The sequence below is a fragment of the Macrobrachium nipponense genome, chromosome 9 (assembly GCF_015104395.2).
Source record: "Macrobrachium nipponense isolate FS-2020 chromosome 9, ASM1510439v2, whole genome shotgun sequence".
In the NCBI taxonomy this organism is placed as follows: Eukaryota; Metazoa; Arthropoda; class Malacostraca; order Decapoda; family Palaemonidae; genus Macrobrachium; species Macrobrachium nipponense.
This window is the reverse complement of record NC_061110.1, coordinates 25651447-25675749: the sequence shown is the minus strand read 5'-3', so window position 1 is coordinate 25675749 and position 24303 is coordinate 25651447. Positions and strand designations below refer to the sequence as shown.

The 24303-nt window shown below is 48.4% G+C and overlaps 1 protein-coding gene across 1 annotated transcript in view; it reads right to left on the bottom strand.

Annotated features, from left to right (window-relative positions):
- LOC135217916 (uncharacterized) overlaps nt 1-24303 on the bottom strand; it is a gene marked incomplete in the record, with an annotated part of 536838 nt that overhangs the window by 345490 nt on the left and 167045 nt on the right. Inside the window, 1 exon segment of the mRNA XM_064254001.1 lies at nt 14937-15025. Within this exon segment, the coding sequence (XP_064110071.1) occupies nt 14937-15025 (89 nt within the window).

Sequence of the window (24303 nt, the reverse complement as noted above, 5' to 3'; positions counted from 1 at the left end):
AGCACTCTCGGTCTATAAGGACGAACTTTCAAGATTTCACTGTCAAGAATAATTTCAGATGGCAGGAAAGAATTTATAAATGTTAAAATAAGCATCGATGAGCGGGGCACTTTAAAAACCTTCCAAACCACGTCTGGACACATATCCAAAATTTCCTCCTCATCCATTTTCATGTAAATCTTCATTAAAAGATAACACCCTTCGCGTAACTAAAATTATAGTGAGGTTTTTACCTCTTTTTACCATAACCCTCAGGATCAAGCTTCAAATTTCGTTGTAGCATTACCGACTGAACATTGGTCTTGGTATGAACTAAAAAACTATTACGCCCAAAGAAACGAGATACTTCTGGGCTCCCAACATTGCCGATCTTCTGGCTTACCAACCATTTTCCCACCTTGAAGAGGTTGCCTTCTCTCACCATGTGTTGAGATAATTAACCCCAACCCCTAGCTGGGTCTGGAGATCTGGAGATTTTACTTATTCTATTAGGATCTTTATTTCATTGGTGGTTTATAAATGTCAAGATTTCTAGGGACCTCTTCTGCCTCTACAAGGTCCAACACTCATAGAATCTGACCTAAATTCTCTAAAGGCTCTGTGAGCTTCCGATTCAGAGTTGAAAACTATCCAGAATTCAAAAAAAACCATAATTATTGCCAAGTTTATTTCTTAATTCTTTGATGTTCCCAAATTTACAAATTCATTATATATCGTGTCATAATTCCAGTCTAAAGGAACTGGTTTTCACATGCAGAATGTTTGTAACAAGGAGCTCATTTGAAAAAGGCTCCAAAGTTACAATAGAGGAATTACCAGGTTTTTCCTTGTCCTTATTCTTGCCTAAGTCGTCAACTAAAGATCTAAGTAATGTCGCCATAAGACTAAGGATTTATGATTCGTCCAGGTAGCCCCCCACCCACCCATGGAGCCACATTTAGAGGACAGTGTTATCCCATACAGGGCTGCCCTAGGGGTACCACCCAGATATATCACCCCACCCTCAGTGCTTTAGGCGTCATGATGTCCGTCGAGATCAGACCCAGCACTAAGAGCAGGGTTTTGACATATAAACTTTCCCCTCGTCTCGACCACGTTAGGTACTCGAGTTCTACGGGTGAGGTGGCATGCCAACCATCCTCACCCTCCACCAAATCCAATGAGTAAGTCCAAATCATGTCCAAAACCAATCCAAAAGTCATCAACATAAAATCTGTATCTTATGGGGGAGGGGGAGAAGCAGAAGGATGAAAAGTTTTAGTAAAGTAAAAAGAGAGCTGACTTATTTAGTTGGATCAACAGCTGGGCACCAAGGCCCAGCGAGAAAGTAGTTCCCACCAGGCATCAGGGCCCAGCTGCTGAACCCTAAGCCCCCCATCCTCGGCAAGGCTTCAGCATCTGGGGGGCAAGGGTTAGACAGGTTTTCGTTCTTATCAAGAACGGAAGGCTTAGAGGACAGACCGCATTATGTCCTTTAAAGCCAAAACCTCTGAAGATGGCTAAAACCTCACTAACCCTCTTTGCCGTGGCTAGAGCGTTTAGAATATTAGCCTTTCTGGTCACGTGTATTAAGTTCGCAGAAAGGATAGGTTCGAAATGCTTTTGGCATCAGAAAACTCAGACTACGTCTAAGTTCCATGCCGGAACCTTTGATCCAGAGAATTTCAAGATCTCCACAGACCTCAAAGATCGTGAAGCTTTGTTGTTTGACAGAACCGAATCTCTGAGCCTAGAGGCCGTCAACAACATATTTGCATATTCTACAATAGTTAGGACTTCTAGCTTATCTCATACTTCAGACGGAAAGATAGAACCATAAGGAAATTCACAGAGGTCGAGTTGGAGGAATAGTCATTTCCCTTCACTTACTCCAGAAACGGCCTCCTCCGATTGAACACTGAAAATAGGCAGCCTGCTTTGCCTTGGCCAAGAGACTGCCATCTCTTGAAGATCTTATCGCTATGTACCGTTGAAGACGAAGTAGATATTGAATGCAACCTACGTCTTCACAGACGAATCGAGAGAAGGATTCTCAAGATTCTGAAACCTGTGCTTACAAATGACTGAAAACGCTAACCGCTATTTCATTGCTGTCCGGTGAGAAGTCGTAGTTGCAATGAAAGCGGGGCGTTCTTCAGTAATGAACACGAGCTGAACATTTGGAAGTAGAGCTGTCAGGTCGGAGAGTAGGCGATGTCTTTATGACATATCTGTTAATTCGGGATGAACAATGAACAATTGTACACCTACGAATATGAGATATTTTAAAGACAAACTCAGATGTCTGCAAAATCATTCGCATTATCAGTGCGATGCAGCGGGAGACTTGTACAGACTTCTGTTACCGTGCGGTAACAGTAAAATGAATAATAAGTCTAAGAGATATCTCTGTTGAAAATTCTCGCAATATCGAAGGCGATGGAATCTATCGTCACAGCAGTAGATGGTCCTTCATAATTGCGAGAATTCCCTTTAATCAGAGACCTAAGTCCAAGATTGTTGGGCAGAGATACGGTTCGGTAGTCAATCAAAGCAGGGGAGAGAGAGAGAGACATAAACAACCGTGCATCTCGGAGGCCCAGCTGATACTGAGCGGCTATCAGGCAGTGGCACAGGCAGTTCAATACGCAGTAGCAGAGCCTGAGCTCCCGCTGACTCGTCATCCTGAGTTGCCAGGTAATCCATATTCCACAAAGGAATGCGTTCGGCTAGAACCACGAGCATAAAAGATAGCTCGAGCAATTATATTTAGGCGAAACGAATTTCGGTAAATATAAAAGTTGAAATGGTGTTGTCGTGACAAAACCATAAGTATATAAAATTGAAACAAACTCCTGGGAGGTTGCAGGCAACCCCGAGTTGCAGTTCAATTAGAATCTTCTCGTCTAAGTCGCAATCCGTAGAAAAACTAGGATATGCGCCTACCCCTCAGACAATTCAACTGCTTAGTAGAATCATGTCGCGAGGTTAATATAAGTAGTATATTTATAGGATTCTGAACAACGATCTCCATCCTAAATTCTTTCCTTCAAGAAAACAAAATGACAATTTGTCGAAAAAGTTGCATTTTTCCTAACTATACAAACTGAGGTCCTTTAACATAGGAAGTAGCTAGCGGCAGCTGGAACGGTCGTAAGCTTTCGAACAAGGGGAGAACGGTAGTTAACTGCTTGTCGATCGTCGCGCGCCGCGCGACTGGGAGGTAAACAAATCACTTTTGCTTTTGGCCCATGCAAAATACGCAGAGTGAGGGGTGGCATGAGGAGGGACTTTATGTTAAAGGACCTCAGGTTTGTATAGTTAGGAAAAATGCAATTTTCGACAAATTGTCATTTGTTCCGATACGTAATACAAACCATCGGTCCTTTAACAATAGGAAGACTCACTTCTTGGTGGGTGGAATCTGAGTCTTTTGATGAACAGACTGGTGTTCGTCCATCCCTGGAATGCCTCCCTGGTCGTAAGAGCGAGGGAGGGATCCAAGCCTCTGTCCGATTGATCGGGGTGTGCACCGCAGGATCAATGGTCAGACCTCTGGGCCGAGTACTAAGAGAGAGGCAAGCGTATCTCTTCGTACCAGCATTGTAAGAACTTTTTCCTTTACATGAGCAAATGTAAAGTAATGGGGTTTTGTCTCATGTTGGCATCCACTTTCTCCCCCTTGTTGGAGAAAGTGGTGGATATTTACTCCTATCTCTAGTTAAAGAGATAGGATGGAGCTCTTGTTGAATAGCTTACCTGCATCGGACTCCTTTCCAGCAAGGTAACGACCGTATCCCTCTGCCCACAGGTAGAGGTAAAAAAGATGGTGAAGAGAAGCCAGTCACTCTCTCATTCACGCATTCATTCTCCCAGTCATACCAGGAATCGATGCTGTTCTGCCTGCTCGGGTGCTGGGTAAGCTTACACAACGTGTTGAGCAGCCACCACAGGTCCCAAGGAAAAAGTATCCAAGGACTTGTGGGCAATATCCCGAAGGTAGAAGGACGTGAAGGTGGTCTGGTTGGCCCAGACACCTGCCTTCAGGACCTGCGCCACGGAGAAGTTCTTACGGAACGCTAAGGAGGGTCCGATACCTCTGACTTCGTGGGCTCTCGGACGGAGCGTACGGGTGTCGTCGCTACCATCAGCTTCGTACGCTCTCCTGATCACCTCACGTAGCCAGAAAGAAAGCGTGTTCTTGGAGACTTCTTTCTTGGTGACCCCAGTGCTAACGAAGAGGCGTCGACACTCAGGCCTGAGATGTCGAGTTCTCTTTCAGATAGCGCCGTAGCGCCCTCACAGGACAAAGCAGCATCTCATCCGCATCGTTATCTGTAAAGTCCAGCAGGGAGGGGATCGTGAAAGACTCGAACCTGTCGTCAGGGATCGACGGATTCTGAGTCTTAGCTACGAAGTTCGGGACGAAATCGAGCGTCACAGATCCCCAGCCTCTGGTATGTTTAACATCATAAGAAAGGCCATGTAGTTCCCCTACTCTCTTCGCCGATGCCAGGGCCAGCAGAAGAGGGTCTTGAGGTCAGATCCCTGTCTGACGACTCTCGGAGTGGCTCGAACGGTGTTCGAGTCAGACTCCTAAGGACGAGATCACGTCCCACGCAGGGGGCCTGAGTTCCCTGGGTGGGGCAAGACCTTTCGAAGCTCCTCATTAGCAAGGATATCTCGAACGAATTCGTGATGTCCAGTCCCCTCAGTTTTAGGACGAGAGCCAGAGCGGCTCTATAATCCCTTAACTGTGGTACTGAGAGGAGCTTCTCTCGGCGAAGAAACACGAGGAAATCCGCTACCTGCTGAAGAGTGGCTCTGAGAGGAGACAAACCCTGTCTACGACACAACCACAGAAGACGGCCCACTTCCCTGGTACACAGCTGCAGAGGACTGTCTGACGTGTCCAGCCATCTCTGTTGCTGCGCTACAGAAAAGCCTCTCGTTCGCAAGAGATGGTGGATAACAGCCAGCCGTGAAGTTGAAGGACTGGACTGCGCGGTGGTACCGTTCTACGTGTGGCTGGGCTAGAAGGTTGTGCCAGTTGGGTAGCTCTCTCGGTGCGTCTGCAAGAAGAGCCAGCAGGTCCGGATACCAAACGGCTTGAGGCCGTTTGGGAGCCACCAGGATCATTCTGAGATTGGGAGTGACCAGCGCTCGACTGATCACTTTCCGAATCAGACAGAAGGGAGGAAAGGCGTAAGCGAAGAGGTTGTCCCAGGGGTGTTGAAGAGCGTCCTCTGCAGCTGCCCATGGGTCCGGCACGGCCGAGAAGAACACCTGGATCTTCCTGTTGTGCTGGGTGGCGACAGGTCTACGACCGGTCGCCCCACAGGTTGAAGAGCCTTTCCGCCACATCTTGGTGTAGAGACCATTCGGTCCCTATCACCTGATCCCGACGGCTGAGCTTGTCCGCTACTACATTCCTCTTGCCTGGAATGTAGCGTGCTGACAGCTCTATCGAGTGAGCCGTGGCCCACTCGTGCACCTGCAACCGTCAACTGATGGAGCGGAAGAGACACTAGCCCCCCCTTGCTTGTTGACATATGCCACTACTGTGGTGTTGTCGCACATCAACACCACTGAGTGTCCCACCAAGCGGATCCCGAAACTCTTGGAGAGCGTTGAACGCCGCCTTGAGTTCCAGGACATTGATGTGAAGGTGCTTCTCGTGATGGTCCCACACACCTGCAGTCAGCAACTCCTCCAGGTGTGCGCCCCATCCCTCGGTCGATGCGTCTGAGAACAGAAGCATCTCCGGGGGGGGAGTGCGTATGGGCACTCCTCTTAAGAGGTTCTTGTCGTCGAGCCACCAGGCTAGGTCCTGCCTCACCTTGTCCGTGATAGCCACGGGAAAGTAAGGAGGATCCTTGGCCTGAGACCAACTCTCCCTTAGCCTCCACTGGAGAGACCGCAGGTGAAGACGCCCGTGAGGGACTAACTTCTCGAGTGACGACAGATGGCCGATCACGACTTGCCATTGCTGTGCTGCCTGTTCCTGCCGCGACAGGAACCGGCCGCTGCCTCCCTGAATTTGCTGATGCGCAAGTCTGCGGGAAAGACTTGCCCTGCTACCGTATCTATCAGCATACCCAGGTACTTCATCTTCTGCTTGGGTTGAGATCGGACTTCTCGTAGTTTATTCACGATCCCCAGATCGCGACAAACTTGAGGACTCGATCTCTGTCCTGTAGCAACTGCGAGCGGGAGCTCGCCAGGACCAGCCAATCGTCGAGATACCTCAGAAGACGTATCCCGTTTGAATGGGCCCAAGCCGACACCAGAGTGAACACTCGCGTGAACACCTGTGGGGCGGTTGAGAGACCGAAACAAAGTGCCCTGAATTGGTACACCGTCCCGTCGAAGATGAAGCGGAGGTACTTTCTGAAGGACTGATGGATGGGTATTTGAAAATACGCGTCCTTCAGGTCCACCAACCGAAAGCATGAAATCGTTCCCCCTGATCGAGTCGAGCACTGAGCGTGCCGACTCCATCGTGAACCGCGTCGTGCGAACGAAGCGGTTCAGGGGAGAGAGGTCTATCACCGGGCGCCAGCCCCCGATGCCTTCTCCACTAGGAAGAGGCGGCTGTAAAAGCCTGTGACTGGTCCTCCACGATTTCTACAGCTCGTTTCGCCAGCATGGTCTTGATCTCCTCTCGAAGAGCGTTGTCCTTTGCTGATCCCCGGACATAGGTCTGTAGATGGACCGGTGGTTTTGGGATGAGGGGGGGCCGAGACTCGAAGGGTAGTAGATATCCCTCCCGAAGGACGTCTACTATCCAGTTCTCGGCGCCGTAGCGCTGCCAAGTCGCCCAATGGCTCGCCAGGCACCCCCCCACTTCCGGCAGCAGGTGAGGGGGAACGCCGTCCCTAGCGTTTCCCTCCTCGTTTCGACTTCTTCCCAACACCTCCTCGGGGAAAGGAGGGCTGGGAGGAGGCTGGTTGCGGCCTCCTCTCGCAGAAGTCGAAACAACTGGAGTCTTCACACGGGGCTTGGACGGTGCAACCGTCTTCGCCGCCGTGGAAGCGCTAGCCAAGCTCTTTGGTTTGGCCGCAGTTACTCGAGGTTGCCCAGAAACCTTCGAGACTGCCTGGTGGACTAAGCGGTCACTCTCGTCAGTGCGCCGCCGTTCCACCGCAGCGTCCACCATCTCTCCAGGAAAGAGAGCTGGGGAACTCCTAAGAGTCCATTTCTTAGCCCGAGTGCCGCCTCACGCCCAGCCCCTTGGTCACTCGGGTAAGGACTGCGTCCCTACGCCGAAGAACCAAGTTGCCCACAGGTTAGCAGTCTGATGGCGAGGTAAGAGATTGCTCTTCCTCCAGACTGGCACAGTCCTCCTAAAAGAAGCGTCGTCTTCGAGAGCAGAACTCCCGGAGCCGGCCGCTACCTTGGATATTGTGAGGGACCACAAATCCAACCAGGAAACTGCCTGGAATGCTGCCATAGCGGTAGATTCCAGGGCAAGTGCCTCCTGCTGCGAGAACCATAGGTTCTCCGACAGGAGCTGCTGCAGGGACACACCTGGAGTCAGCCTCGCTAACTCCGGGTTAACCTGTTTCGGCAGTATCGGTGTCTTCTGATGGCACGTAGAAACGCCTCTGCCGCTGTAGAGGAGGAGGAAGCAGCTTAGAGGACCGTCCGGATTTTAGCGAGTCCTCCCGTCCTGAGACGAGATTCTCCACCTGATCCAGGACTGAGTCGCAAGCTTCTGATCGTGGCAACCCCATCATCATTTTGGGCTCCCCTCTTGGGACCCCAAAATGACTCGAGCCGGGACGTGGGCTCCGATGGTGGTAGCGGCGATCCTTCCGCGAGGCCATTATGCAGACGCATCAGCTTAATGACTTCCGCGAAGTTCCTCTGTATCTCGGGCGTCACAGCGTCTTGTGGAGTAGGACCGTCCAGTCCCTCCAACAAGAGCATATCCCTCGATACTCCTCCTTCAGAAGGAGGAACAGCGACAGACCCCTGACGGTCGCCTCCAACTACTTGCGCGTACGTCCTGGTCGGTCCTAAGACCGTGCCTGAGCCGTACGGCGTCATAGCCGGGTCACGAGCGGCGCACCCCTCGTGATCGCTCCTTGGTACTCGCTCCTCCGGTATAGCCCGAGGAGGTTGAAGGTATAGGAGAGGCAGACCTGACGCTCCCCCCACGCTCGCTGGCAGGACCAGCGTGCGTAAGGGGCTGCTGCCGATCGTCAACCCGCGGTGACGGTCTAGCAGTAGGCCTAGCGTCGCCGCTCGCCTGGGGCGATTGGCTCGGCTGAGAACGTCGAGACCGCTCTCTAGCGTCAGGCGAGCTGCCGCTGGTCACCGTCTCCGCCCGGTCCCATCGGGAGCGCGGACGGGTGACCTGCTAGGCTCCCTTTCGCGTCGAGACGGCCAGCGTCCTCTCGGCGCGTCAACCGCTGGTACCAGCCGTGGCTGGTACCGGCGGCCGTGGGGACTCCTCCTCTCGCCTCAACCCGTGGCCGGTCAGTGACCGTCACGTCAGCCCGAGCAGCCGGTTGGTCGCTGCGAGAGCGTCCACTGGCCTGGCGAGAGTCGTGTGCACGACTCTCGCCAGTCTTCTGCTCCGTGCCGCTGTCTTGACGGCGAGCGAGCTCGGTCGTCGAAACTTTGGCTGGACGGTCCTCTTAGAAGAGCGTCCACTCGGTGCTTCTCGCGAACGAGAAGCAGCCGAGACGGAACTGGTTTAGCGGCAGAACCACTAGCACCAGGTGAGGACGCACCAGCCGAGGCTGATGCACCTCTGGTCCCCGTCGACTTCTTCTTTGCAGAAGAAGCGACGGGCCCCGCACCCGAAGGAACAGGAGGACCAGCAGAAGAGCTCCCCAGCTCGCCTGAGCGAGCCGGGCCCTTAGAAGATCCCGAAGGAGTCTTCTTAGGGGGGGAGGAGGCAACCTTCTTCTTCGGCTGTTTGGCCTTAGAAGTCGAAGGGGAAGGAGAGGCTGCAGACGACGAAGAAGACGATGAAGACGATGACACACCTTCTTCCTCTTCCTCTTCTTCTTCGCCAGGCTCCGCAGGACAGACGTCAGGTCTTCCATCCAGGAGGGAGCCGGGGCAGTTGCCGAAGCAACAGGGCCCGACTGCACCTGTCCGGAAGGACCTGAGACTGTTACAGCAACACCAGCAGCGGGAACGGCAGGAACAGGTCCGGGAACAGCAGGAACAGCAGGAACATCTGAAAAGAATGTGTACTGAAACGGAAAGAGTCGCTGGAGCGGCCACAGGTACGGCAGGCACGGCAGGTACTACGGGAGAGCCAGGCGTCCTGTCGACAGTCACCGTCATCCGTGGCACTGGCGGCAGGTCCAGGGGGGTACTCTTGGGGCAGCGGAAGTCCGGGGTCGGCAAAGGAAAAAATCCAGGTGGTGGTGGCATCGTCCTCTTTGGAACGGCGGCAATTGGTTTTTGTACTGCCACCGTGGGTGTCACCGACATTATATGAGGCGTATATACAAGATGTGGTGGCATCTCATACGCAGGGGTAGTTAATGTGGTCGTCGTGGTGGTCACCGCACCATGAGTGACCACGGCCGACCCCGCCAACCGCTGTAGCAACCCCTGGATGCTGGGCACTCCCTGCAGTCCAGCGACTCCCACACCTGTCCCAAGTCGTCCTTCGCTGCTGGCACACCTGCGGAAGCAACAGTGGGTTAATAGGAGGGGCTTCCCCCGCCGGGGGGCGCGGGGGGGAAATACCCCCCCCAGAGCAGACAGAAGACCCCGAATACAGCTGTACGTCCGGGTAGCGGGCGCCCTCCTCCACACTCGACGGATCGAGAGAGGAAAAGGACTCCGCTACCCCCCCCGCAGGGGAAGGCGCAAACCGTGGGGGCTGGCCGGGAGGCAGGAAAGAGGACGAAGTGTCCGTCACCAAAGGAGTCACTGGACTTTCCGATGACTTCTTGGCCGGCCTAAGTCTCTTCCTGCCCTCGTACAGCACCCACTGCGCCTCGGACCAATTCATACAACCATACATGGCTCGTTGCTGGGAGCACTCTCGCCCTCGACAACGAGAACAAACTCGTGGGGGTCCACCTCAACAAAAGACTGAACCCCCCCACATTTACGTCCCTCCAGCCCGGGACACACTCTACGGGCGACTGGAGGGCGCGGTGAAATCTCAAACTCCTCTAATTCACTCATTGCAAATCAATTGAATAGAGAAAAAAGTACTTACAATCACTCCTGATATACAGAAAGAGAAAACAAATACTCAAAGATGAAGCAAACGACAAGCGGGCAGAGCGATGGCGAACACGTCCTTCCCACACACGGCCGAAAGCAAAAGTGGTTTGTTTACGCGCGACGATCGGACAAGCAGTTAACTACCGTTCTCCCCTTGTTCGAAGCTTACGACCGTTCCAGCTGCCGCTAGCTACTTCCTATTGTTAAAGGGACCGATGGTTGTATTACGTATCGGAACAAATAAGGATTGGAGATCGACCACCTTCGATCTCTATCAAAGAGAGTGAAGGAGAAGTCTCCTCGAAGGAACGCGTCAATGGTGAACAGAATACTAACTGCCTGAGTTGCCAGCTACTCCCTTTACGAAGGAATAGGTAGATAATTATCGAGCAAAAGGAAACTCTCAAGCAGGACGTATTTAAACGAAACAGAATTCGCTAAATACAGAAGCTGAGTTGGTGTTGTCGTAACAATACCTGAAGAGTTGTTCTTACTCCGAAAACTCTTGGAAGGTTGAAGGGAGTGTCAAATAAATACATAGAACAACAGTTCTTTCGGCTTCTATCCGCCGAGGTAAATACGATATGCGTAAATGACTTGACCCATGCGTTAGCAAAATGACGCAAAGATAAACCACATAAGATTGTAGTAATTTGAACATCAAATTCTCTACTACATCTTTCCTCGACGAGGAAGAGAGAAAGAAAGGGAAACCGACTGTCCACGTTCTAATGAATGAGACTTTTTAAAAGAACTCCTTGACTCTTTGCCAAGACTCTTTGCCAAGAAAAGGGAGTAATATTCGAATAGAGATCATCAAGAGAACCGAGGTATCGAAAAGGGACCGTTCAATGTTCTTATGATATTGGACATAAGACTTCCTGGATCTAGTCTACAAGTCTTTTTCTTACTCCCCGGATGAGCCTCTGAAAATGAATGAGAGCTCTTCCGAATTTGTTAATGAGTTTATCCGCTTAAACGATAAAAACGGTAAAATCTATGGACAATGAGAACTACCCTATTTATGAGGGGTCCCCCACTTAAATGACAATGGGGAAAACGTCCTGACTGACAAAACTATTAGCACTTTGCTAATAGGGGAAAACCCTTTAACATGACCGAAAGTCACCCAGGAATCCGAGTATATAATCTTCCCGATTCTCAAAGAAATCGATGAAGAGGAAAGAGGGATCGAAGAAAAAATTCGGGTATGTCTTTCCGCTAACTCCGAATCCTTTTTAAAAATTTCTGTAAAGAAATGTCCTCAACAGCAAATAAGACGCCTTCAACAAGTCTTTTCTCTCGCAAAGCGTCCTGCCGAGCTTTCCACCGAAGCGTCCTGGCGAATGTCCACAAAAGCGTCTCATAAGCGTCCTGCTGAGCGTCCTCAAAAGCGTCCTGCTGAGCGTCCTCAAAGCGTCCTGCCGAGCGTCCTCAAAAGCGTCTGCTTAGCGTCCTGGAAAGCGTCCTGCTGAGCGTCCTCAAAAAACGTCCTGCTTAGCTACGAGCGTGTCTGAGCAGAGAACACCAAGTCTCGAACGACGTTCCAGAGAGGAACTCGTTGAGCGCCTTGATGCATGCAAGGCCCGCCAAGAGGCGTCCTGGCGAGCGACCTTGCCAACATCTCAATGTTATGACGAACGCGTTTTGCGTATGACGTGAATATTTTTAAGGACGTCCTCATGCGAGTCTCCATGGAGAGCCGCACGCTGCTCCTGAAGAGTGTGAACACTAAAGGAAGACGTATGGCTTTCGTCTTCCGCAAGGTGCTTGCCGAGCGTCCTGGAGAATGTCTCTACTTACAGGACGTCGAGCACCTCCAAAAGCTTCCTCACGTCTAAATTGCCCTTCTTATGCAAACCAGAGACATAAGTTGTTTGACTGTGCAAAGCGCTTGCCGGCCGTCAAACTTATCAGCTTGCTTTTTCGAAGTAAAGCGACGTTACATAACTATACGTAGCGCCATGAGGAGAGGAGACGAATACTGAGTTGCTCCTCCAAAAGGTGGAATCAAGAATGTCCCTTGATTACCAAATTCTTTTGGAATGCTAGCGAGGTTGAAACAGCTCAACACTTCATGGAAGAGTCACGAAGTCGCAGGAGGCTCAAATCACTCTTCTGGCAAGATGAATGAGCCTCCTTAATAATGTATAAATGATGTATACATGAGCGTTCACCTCACAGGAGCTCAAATCACTCTTCTGGCAAGATGAATTGAGCCCTCCTTAATTAATGTATAAATTGATGTATCATTGAAAGGCGTTCCCTCGCAACCAAATCACTCTTCTGGCAAAAGATGAATGAGCCTCCTTATGTCCCTTAGAAAAGAGCAGTGCATTCTTCTAAAAGGGAAAAATGTGGTCTCTTTACTCTTTCATCCTCTCGTGACGAGAGAGAGGACATGAAGCGTTCCTCTTCTCTAAAGCTTCTTGAGGGGCGCGAGTCCTTCCGAGAACTCCAACCCCTGTGTGGGGAGGACGCCTCGGAGGACGAGAAGCAATCCTTCAAGATTCGTGCACGTGCTCGATCTTCGGCAGCCTGGGAAGCGACAACAGGACCTGCCGAAAGGAAGCCAGATCAGCATGAAAAACCCGTAACCCTCCTTCGGCTTTTGACATGCCCTCTCCCTGGTTTCCTGGGAGTCCGACAGAGGTACTAGGCCTAGAGGCGTTATGGGGCCGATCTGACGTTCCCTCCTAACGAGAGAGAGGACGTGAAGCGTCCTCTTCTCTAAAGCTTCTTAGAGGGCGCGAGTCCTTCCGAGAGCTCCAACCCTTGCGCGGGGAGGACGCCTCGGAGGACGAGAAAGCAATCCTTCAAGATTCGTGCACGTGCACGATCTTTAGCAGCCGGGAAGCGTCAACAGGTTCTGCCGAAGGGACGCCAGATCGGTGGGGAGCCCCCGTAACCCTCTTGCGCTTTCGACATGCCCTCTCCCTGAGTCCTGGGAGTCCGACAGAGGTCCAGGCCTAGAGGCATTATGGGGCCGATCTGACGCCCCCCCACACAACACAAGGGGCACTACACTTCACAACACTGATTGGAGAGCGAGCACTTTAGTCTAAGATTACTTGATGTAATCCTCTAGCAGACACTTCTTCTAGGGCCCGTAGCCATACCCACAGGGTTAGGCAAAATAAAAAACTACAGGAGGTTAGAAGGTTCATTATTTCTAACTTCTGTTTTACTGTGGAGGAAAACTCCTGATTCTAACACGCTCTAAAATGCGTACATGAAACCTGCTTCTTCCGTAATCAGTCACACATTACACTAATTACATTGAACTTATGCAAAGAAAACATGTAAATGTCATTATCTACTAAGTGAGTTGGTCTACCAGGGGGGGGGGGGGGGAAGTTGCCGGTAGCCCTCACCTTACCAATGCAGACAACAAAGTCTGAAACTAGGCTAACTAGCTTCAGACATCAAATGCAATGAAAAAATTTACGATAGCGTATGCCTAGCCACAAATCCAAGATAATCGAAAGAATAATTAGGATACTTAAGCGGCTAATGAAGTTTTCAAAATCCTAGGCGGAGGTCTGTAAACAGTTGTTTACCGACCGGCGACAGAAAAAATATGAATAGAAAATGGGAATAGTTCCTGATATCCGCCTCCCACGGCGGGAATGGGTACTACCACCTGGCCGCCCACTGCGTGTGCCGCGAATTTTTAAATTCTGTCGGACTTCAGAAAATACAGCTATATATATATCTGTCAGGTAAGTTTCATGAACAAAATTACAGTAATTAGAGAACAGTGTTGCTCTACAAAGAAAAAGCAAATTAGTCATTATTTTAGTGATATGATCACTAAAAAAAAAATCAGCAAATTAGTGAAAGTTCCCTTTGGAATAGTGAATAATGTGTTCCACAAAAATCCGCAACAAAGTGAAGACTGTGGAAATGTGAATCACATACAACCGAGGGAGCACTGTGGTCATAATGCAGATTCTCTTCAGAACTAACTAATAATAATTTTCAAGAAAAAGATGAAACTACGTATCAAGAAAAAGATGAAACTATGTAAGAAACACAACTACAATCACATTTGCATACCAGAGAAGTTACACACTATAGTAATCATATCTCAGAAAGCTTCCCTGTTTCAACTTCAATAAGATGCACGAAATGAGTGATCCATTAAATATACATAAATTCAATTGTGTATGTACGGTAATTAAAAATTTAAAAAATTCAAGAGTAATACAGGCAGTCCCTGGATTACAACGGGTTCGGCTTACGACGTTCCGAGGTTAAGGCGCTTCTCAATTATACTCATCAGACATTATTTTCAGGGTTACGACGCATGTTCCAAGGTTAAGACGCCTACAAAGCTGATCTGGCAGATGAAATATGACACCAAAAATGCAAAATAATCAATATTTGAAGGTTGTTTTGATGAAACATGCAATAAGAATGCAGTTTACTTAGTTTTCAATGCACCCAAAGCATTAAAAGTAAGGTTTTCTGAGGATTTTTGATGATGTTCCGGCTTACGATGATTTTCAACTTACAATGCGTCTCAAGAACGGAACCCCCGTCGTAACCCGGGGACTGCCTGTACAGTGGACCCCGGAATTCGCATTCTCAAGATTCGCGGACTCACGTATTCGCATATTTATCTACCTACCCATTATTTGCAGGAAATTCGAGTATTCGCGTTACAACTGCTCTTCAGTGCAATTACTAACAGTAATGAAATTGAAACACAAATTTTTTTCATGAAGCTGAAAAAATTTTCAACTTACCTGAAGTGAATAAGGTTTGAAATTGGGGTCTCTCCCTTGGCAGATGATAAAAGCAATTCCAAAAACTCATCCAAGCGGGTCTGCCGTTCCTAGAAATAAATTTTCACAAACTTTTAATTATACAATAAAGAAACTAATTTAGTAACATTTCCACCATTATCTTCATAACTATTTGTACATCTATTGAAAACAGGCATTCTGAATAGAACTGGCAATATTTACGTACAAGACATGAGGTACAAACAAATTATAGGAAAATTTTCCACCTAAGAACCACAAGATGATGTAACAAACCAACTGTTCTTGGTATATAATTATTATTATTATCTTAACTATATTCATGAATTGCTCATATGTGTGAACAGATGGGAAATCACTGCAGCTCGTCTCAATCAATGTAGACCTTTCTTATGAACACCACTCTACTTCCCAAATCTCCCATCTTGGGTGACAAGATGGAGGATTACCATCACAGATGGTACAGACAACTGGTATCTAGAGTCAAGGCAGAGGAACAAATAAGACAAATCTACAGCTGAATGAGTTGTGGTCAATGCCATACCTTGTGAGTGATCCATCATTCATCTAAACAACAAATATCATTAATATTGTCATGCAGATGTTCATTAAGGTTTTCCTACCTATCACATTGTACCTCTCTGAAAGAGGTGTTTAGCATTAGAACCACCCATTAATATAAATGGTGCAGAAACTGTCAACCAGCGTAAAAAGTCAATGACATCTACTTGCCTGCTGTTTCCAGATAAATCTATCAAATCTAGATTCTACATACATGAAGGAACAAAGCCTGTCTCTCACTAGGCTCTTTCTCATGGGTGTGGAGATAAATCCATGAAAGTTGAAATTCAGATGAAGACTTTTTCGTTTGTACCCAATTTTTAAGTTTCTTGTGGGACATATTATCTTAGCATGTAAATTCCTATCTAAGTCTGCAATTACTTACAATCGTCCCAAATTTAAACTTCTTGGAAACATCTATGCCAAGTCCCTATAAGGTCTTCAATTAACACTTGAAACAATACAACATCAGTTAAATTGTATTATCAACATTTACTTTTGTTTAATGCTTTCCTTTATCTTCCTTATTCTCTATTTCAGTTTCTTGGAAAGATATCTTAGTATTTGAGTCCCCATACAGTATCTTCCATTATTTAACACTAGAAAAAATGCCACATCAGTTTAATGTTTTTGCTTTATTTTCCTTGCGGAACTTACTAATGTTGCTGAACCTGTGAATAGTCTAGATGTAGATGGCTTTCCCCAAGTGCCCTTGTGTTTAGTTTTTCTTTCTTGTTTGTCCTACAAGAATGATAGACCTCAGCCTTTATACTTCTTATACTCCTCATACTTGATTCCTTTGACCTTTCTAAGGCAGCAGCAGAGTGTTAAGTTAGGTTCAATTCTGTTAAGATTATTATTTAGAGTTGGCAGAGGGAAGGATGAGAGAGTCTGCAGTCTCTCTGAAACCTTCCCTTGTTTGTGTTCCATTCCTTCAGTGAGGCTTTCTGCTGACAATACCACTTGTAATGTGGGTGGTAGGGGAGAAAGAAGCAAAGCTTCTCCATGTAGAGAAGTATATAGTATATACCAGAGGAGACATAGTAGCTGCCTCATATTAGTATCACCTTGTTCATTAAGGCTGAGCATCTGACCCAGATGGCTGGGCCACCACTAGAGGGGATACACCACCTGCCACAGGTGACCAACTTGGATGGGAGCCTTGGGATAGTAAGAGCTAAGGGATTTTAATGCCCTAACGTCATTCTTTGGTTTTCCTAAGCCCTTTAGGCTTAAATGCTTATTTGCTAAACATCAGCTTTACTTATACGTAGTTGCTTCTTCATATTGAAATTCTTTTTAGCAAGAGACTTTGGTCTTACATTTATTATACTTTGAAGCAATGAAACATGAATCATTCTTCAGGCCCTGAACAATTAAATAAGATCTTATTTTCCCTCATAAATTGGGTGGACAAAAAAATAAATGAAACTGCAGGGACTTAGGATAAGAGGACCTTGCTGGCACCCTTACAATTTCAAATGTTAGGACACAATGGTCCTGAATTTATATGGAACCAAAGGCACTTAAGGAGGTAAAAATTAGCTTAGAGTCACTCTCAGGTAATAGGCTCTACAAGTAATTCTCTCAGCTTTTTAATATTTAATTTGTTACTGTGCTGAGCTAGCAAATTCTTCGTTGAGTGTCCTTTTTGGATTCTTTGTCTGAGCCAAGTGTAGAGGAAGGACAATGTCTGTCTGGTGGTGGATCATGATATGCAGGAGAACAGCAGGTTCAAGACAACGATTGTTGGTTCAGGAAAAGTAATATTTTCTTTTCAATAGCAAAAGACATGTTGCCTCCTGTGATCTATGGCTTAACAGGTAAAAGAAGTAGGGTTTAGCACATACAGCTGGTGGTAGGTTGCCAAGGCACCTAACCCCCCTCACAACATTACCTACCGATAAAAACAGGGCCCTTCTAAAACTGGCCAGACAGTCTGAATTTGGATCTCTCTAGGTAAGACACTTAACCTTTGCCCACATGAACATAATAGTAACGCAATGCCGTGCATATTCTCTGCATATTCATTCTTTTCATTACACATCAGACCACACTGAATATATTACACATTCATCATTTTCATCTTGGTTTTCACCCTGTAGATTTTAAAACAAAAAAAGTTTATACTAATCTGTTAACAGCTCCTCTCAAGCTTGTATGAATTCTGATAGGTTGAATTCATTATTACGGGCATATATACATAACTTGTAACAAAAATAACAGCTCAGAAATTAAGGTTGTATTTATTAGTAAGGGCACATATAACTAGTAACAAAAATAACAGCTTAGACATTAGAAAAAAAAGTTTTGAAGATGAAACAGCTACCAGTAATAAAATAAGACAGCCTTCTTTAAGGTAATACGTACTGTATTAGACTGATCAATCTTGTGATGCATGATACCCAAAAAGCAAACATGATTCTATCGATAAACCTAGGCTACCTACAAAGATTCTGAGAAACATGTTATTGTTATAATACAATTAAGTTTGTTCATACTTACCTGGCAGATATATATATAGCTGTATTTCTGACGTCCGACAGAATTTCAAAATTCGCGGCACACGTAGTGGGACGGTCAGGTGTAGTACCCATTCCGCCGCTGGGAGGTCGGATATCAGGAACCATTCCATTTTCTATTCCATATTTATTCATGGCCCTTGTCTCCTGAGGGGAGGAGGGTGGGCACTCTAATTATATATATCTGCCAGGTAAGTATGAACAAACTTAATTGTATTATAACAATAACATTTTGTTCATGAAACTTACCTGTCAGATATATATATAGCTGAATCACACCTTCGGATGGTGGGTAGAGACAGACTAGGATTTTTTAGGAAATTTAAATTAAAATAAAAGATTAACTTATTGGTTTCCTTACCTATAGCAAAGTAGACTATGTGGATTACTGTCACCTAAAGCCTGCTTATGCTTTATCAGAGTTGCCAGCCAGGTTTTGACCTGTAGTGCTGGTGCTCTCTGGATGCTCTGTCAACGGGGACGTGACCACAATGCGACAAGACATCTAGGCAAACATATGGCAGTAACACAGCAACCGACCACCACCTGACCAACTAACCAAAAAACCCCTGATATTAACACTATGGAATGGGAGATTTTCACAGAAGATCTCACCATCAACCAAAAACACAATAAACTAACCTAACTAAGCTAAGGGATAGGGAGAGAGCTACCTTCAGCCCCCAAAACTGTGTCTGCCGAAATGTAAGGTCCCAAAGAACTACAGTTCTCGTAAATCGTTCTCACATCCCGGTAGGTAATGTTGAGCGGAATACGGAATTGCTCCTCCAGAAGGTGCTATCAAGAATATCTCTGATAGACATGTTCCTTTGGAAGGCAAGAGAGGTAGCTACGGCTCTGACCTCGTGAGCTTTCACTTTTTAAAGAGGCTCATATCAGTCTTCTGGCAAGATGAATGAGCCTCTTTAATGACGTCTCTCAAAAAGAAAGCAACAGCATTCTTCGACAACGGCAAATCTGGTCTCTTCACCGAGCACCAGAGATTACCTGAGGGACCTCTTATCTCTCTAGTCCTATTCACATAGAACTTGAGAGCCCTGACAGGGCACAGGGCTCTCTCTGGTTCTTGACCCACGAGACTCGATATTCCTTGATTTCAAAGCTCGTGGGCCAAGGATTAGACGGGTTCTCGTTCTTAGCCAAGAAAGAAGGGTTCAACGAGCAGACAGCGCTGTCTCCCTTGAAACCCACTAGGCTACTGAACGCTTGGATTTCACTAACTCTCTTCGCCGTCGCCAAGAGAGCTAGGAAAAGCGTTTTTTTTCTGTTTAAGTCCCTTAGATAAGCTTCATGGAGAGGCTCAAACGGGAACTTAGCATCAATGCTGTTTTCAACAACCAACATCTAAATTCCATGAGGGCGGTCTTGCTTGTGGAATTTTGGTGGTTTCGAACGACCTTAAGAGATCGTGGCAGATCTTATTGTCGGAAAGGTCCATTCCTCTGTGGCGAAAAACGGCAGACAACATACTCCTATAACCCTTGATTGTAGGAACTGCCAATTTTTGCACATTTCTTAGATCGTAGTAAGAAATCTGCTATCTGATTCACAGAGGTCGTGGAAGAGGAAATTCCTTCCTTCTTGCACCATGCCCTGAAGGAGGACCACTTAGACTGGTAGACAGCTCTTGAAGAAGCTCTTCGAGCATTAGCGATTGCTCTCGCAGCTGCTTTGAAAAGCCTCTCGCTCTGGCCAACTTTTCGATAGTCTGAACGCAGTCAGGGCCAGAGCGGAGAGGTTTGGTGAAACCTTTTGAAGTGAGGCTGTCTGAGTAGATCTCTCCTCCAGGGCAACGTTTTTCTTTGGGAAGTCCACAAGAAACGTCATGACCTCTGTGAACCACTCTCTTGCTGGCCACATTTTGGGGCAATCAGAGTCAACCTTGTCCCTTCTGACGCTGCGAACTTCCTCATTACGTCCCCCATGATCTTGAATGGGGGAAAGGCGTAAAGATCCAGGTCTGTCCAGTTCCAGAGCAACGCGTCCACTGCAATTGCCCCTGGGTCCAGAACCGGGGAGCAATACAGAGGAAGCCTCTTCGTCCTTGATGTAGCGAACAGGTCTACTAGAGGACGTCCCCACAATTCTCCATAAACTGTTGACAGACTTCCTGGTGCAAGGTCCATTCTGTTTTGGTAGAATCTGATTTCGGCCGGCTGAGAAGGTCCGCCCTGACATTCTGAAACCCCTGCCACGAATCTGTCAGGATCTTGATGCGCCTTGCGTCTGCCCATAGCAGAACTCCCTTCGCCAGGAGAAAAAGGGATCTGGAGCGAGGTCCCTCCCTGATTCTTTAGATACGCAAGGGCTGTGGTACTGTCCGAGTTGACTTGAACAACCTTGCTTGACAGTCTTTCTTCGAAGAAACTGCAGCGACAGGAATATCGCTGCCAGTTCCTTTACATTGATGTGCCAGGCTACCTGTTTCCCCTCTCCAGGAGCCTGACACTTTCTCCCCCCTAGTGTTGCTCCCCAACGCAAAACGGAAGCGTCTGAGAACAACACTAGGTCGGGGCTCAGAAGATTTAAGGAGAGGCCCTCTCGTAACTTCTGAGGGTCGAGCCACCATCTTAAGTGTACTTTTACTTCGTTGGAGATCCTTAGGATCGCATTCAGGTCCTCTTTCGACGTCCATTCTTCCGCAAGGAAAAATTGAAGAGGCCTGAGGTGCAGTCTTCCCAGCGAGACAAACTTTTTCTAGCGAGGAAATGGTGCCCAGCAGACTCATCCACTCCCTCACCGAACAAGCTTCTCTCTCTAGGAAGGCTGCGACTTTCTCTAACCCCAGTCGCTGACGTTCCTGGGATGGAAACGCCCGAAAAGCCACTGAATCCATCTGAATCCCCAGATACACGATGGACTGTGATCGGGGTCAGATGCGACTTTTCGGTGTTGACCAAAAGACCCAGAGACTTTGCTAGGGCTAGCGTAAACTGAAGGTCCTTCAGACACTTCTGCCTCGACGACGCTCTGATCAGCCAATCGTCGAGGTAGAGGGATATCCTGATTCCTGACGAATGGAGCCACTTCGCTACATTCCTTCATAATCATTTGTGAAACCAATCGGGGCCAGTTGCTGAGACCGAAACAAAGGGCTCTGAACTGCCAAACCCTGTTGTCCAAGACGAATCTCAGGTACTTCCTTGAAAGAGGGTGGACTGGGACGTGGAAGTACGCGTCCTGCAGGTCTAGAGACACCATCCAGTCGCCAGGTCTCAATGCTCCCAGCACCGACTGAGGCGTCTCCATTCTGAACTTTATCTTTTCTACAAAAAGATTGAGCCTGCTCACATCCAGGACCGGGCGCCAACCTGACGACTGCTTCGGCACTAGGAAAATCCTGTTGTAGAAGCCCGGGGTGACTCTAGGTCCAAGACTTGTTCCACCGCTCTTTTTTTTGACCATCTGGTCTAATAGATCGAAAAGAACACTTTTCTTCTCTCCCTGATAGGATGGAGAGAGGTCTCTGGGAGTTGATGTCAAAGGAGGAGGAGTAGAAAGGGGATCTGTACCCCCGCTCTACTATCTTGAGGGTCCAAGGATCCGCCCCTCTCTGCCTCCAAGCCTCCGCAAAGAATTCCAGTCTGGCCCCGACTGGTGTCTGAAGGACGAGATCTTCATTTGCTGTTTTTGGGTTTGAATGAAGCTCTTCCTCTCGAAAACCCTCTCCTCGAGGAGCTGCTGCTCGAGGGGGTGCCCCGCGAAAGGGTTTGACTTTCTTCGGGGGTTTGCTGAATGTCGAAGTGGAAGGAACCGCTGGACGTCTTGAAGACTGAACCAAGAGGTCCTGGGTCGCCTTTTTCTTGCAAACTCTGTGCAAGATCCTTTACCATAGCCTGGGGGAAGAGATGGTCCGAAAAGATGGCGCAAAGAGCAATTTCGCTTTCTGAGCGGGGGGAGGATACCGACTTAGCAGTAAAATTGCACAGCAGTGCTCTTTTCTTCAGGAAGGCAGTTCCAAAATTCGAAACTAGCTCCTCCGAAAAACCATCCCTGACGGCCTTGTCCATACATGACAACACGCTGGACAGCTCCCCCAGACTGAGGAGAATCAGGACTCCTAGACTGGAAGGTCCAAAACTCCCAGACACCAATCTAGGAAATTAAACACATTAAGGTACGAAGCAGTCCCTTCAAGTGGTGGTCAGTCTCCACCGGAGTCCAGGACACCTTAGCAGACGCTAAGAGAGACCTCCTCTGGGCGTCCACTAAACTGGAGAAGTCACCCAAAGCGGAAGAAGGGACCTTTACTCCCACATCCTCCTTGGTCTCATACCAAACTCCTCCTTTCCCGGCGAGTCTAGAGGGTGGATGGCGAAAGTAGTCTTGCCCTGATCCTTCCTTCTGGACATAAAGTCTTGAAGTTTCTTTAAAACGCCCTCTTGGTCGACAGCGATGTCTTCATTTCGACGAATTCAGGGGTCTACGGTCTTTGGAAGAAGACGAAAGTTGAGAGGGAGGAGACCTAGGGGGCTGTCGGCTGGAACTCCTCCCCGAAGGCTGAACGTAACAGCCTAACAAGAACCTTGTAGTCCGAGACAGCTGAAGCTACCGGCTGTTCTTCTTCGACGGAACTCCCTGGGCTACTAAGTTCCCCTTCCTCCCTAAGAGGAACTGGAGAACGCCCATCAGGAGAGGGAGTACGTCCCGCAGTCTCAATCCTGAACAAAGACTTCCGTTGGTTGGAAGTATCCTCTACAGGTACGGAAGCGGCCTTACGTTGATCTTTAGAGGTACGGACATCTTTGCGAAAAGAGGGAGCGTCCTTAGAAGCCACATGAACGTCTTAACAGAAACGCTCTACGAAAGGAAGCGCGAGCTTCCTGACGAGCGGCGCCAAAAGCGTCCTGCTTAGCCAAGCGAGCGTCCTGCTTTGCATTCTCAAAAGCGTCCTGCTTCGCTCGAAAAGCGTCCTGCTTCACACGGCGAGCGTCCTGCGGAGCGTCCTCAAAGGCGTCCTGTCTATAACTAGAAGCGTCCTGCTTCGCGCGCCGAGCGTCCTGCCGAGCGTCCTTAAAAGTGTCTTGAAGAGAGCTCAAAGCGTCCTGTCTAGAACGCGAGCGTCCTGCCGAGCGTCTGACGAGCGTCTCTCCTGAGAGAGTAAAAGATCTGCTAGGAGAACGAGAACGTTGACGATCGGGGGGGAAGGGCGGAGAGAGAGACGAGCGAGCCGAGAGAGAATGAGGCCGCTTCGTCCTCTTGACGGGCAGCCGAACGTCCTTCCTACGCTTAGGCTCGACTGCTGCTGGCAAGTCCTCTGAGCATCAGCGACGTAATGGTCCCTGAAGGGACACAATATCCTTCGTAGTGACGAAGGAGCAAAAGAAGGGGCAGGACTGAGACTGCGAGAAGGCGAGGGGCGAGGGGACGCCTCCTTCCTTCTAGCAGGTACAGCTATCTGCCTCTCAGTGAACACGCCTGCGTGGAAACGAACGTCCTCATCGGTAGAAAGCCTTCCTCTCTTCTGCGGAGGAAAGGCGTCATAAGCGTCCTCTGACGAAAGAGGAGACATAGGACGTGAAGCGTCCTCAAAGCGAAAGGTCCTTTTCAACGGACGCGAGTCTCTCCGAGCGCTCCACCCCTTGCGCGGGGAGGACGCTTCGGAGGACGAAAAGCAATCTTTAAGGACACGCGCTCGTGCGCGCTCCTTGGCAGCCTGGGATTTAGCAACAAGGGCCTGCCGAAGGGACGCCAGATCGGTGGGGAGCCCCCGTAACCCTCTTGCGGCTTTCGACATACCCACTCCCTGAGTCTGGGGAGTTTCCCGATAGAGGTCTAGGCCTAGAGGCATTATGGGGCCGATCTGACGCCCCCTCCACAAACTAGGGGCACTAACACAAACTTTCACAGGGCCGGTTTCTAGGGCCAATACTTTAGATTCGAGAGCACGAATAGACTCTAGAATCAGAGAAAGGGTGTTACCTTCTCCAGACACAGCACTGGGGCCCGAAGGCAACAAAACAGGATTAGGTTGGGCAAAATCTACTGGTGTTAGAGGAGGAGAAATGTTACTATCCTTACCTTTAGTAGAGCTTGACCCTTGGAGGAAGACCTCCTGACTCTATCGCGCTCCAATTTGCGTCGATAGGTCTCATACCATCCTCCATTTATCATCATCCAAATCCTTACATTCATTGCACCGATCATCAACCACGCAAACATGCCCCCTGCAATCCATACAAACTGTGTGAGGATCAACTGAAGGTTTAAGAAGCCTCACCTTACATTCACCTAACCCCCCTCAC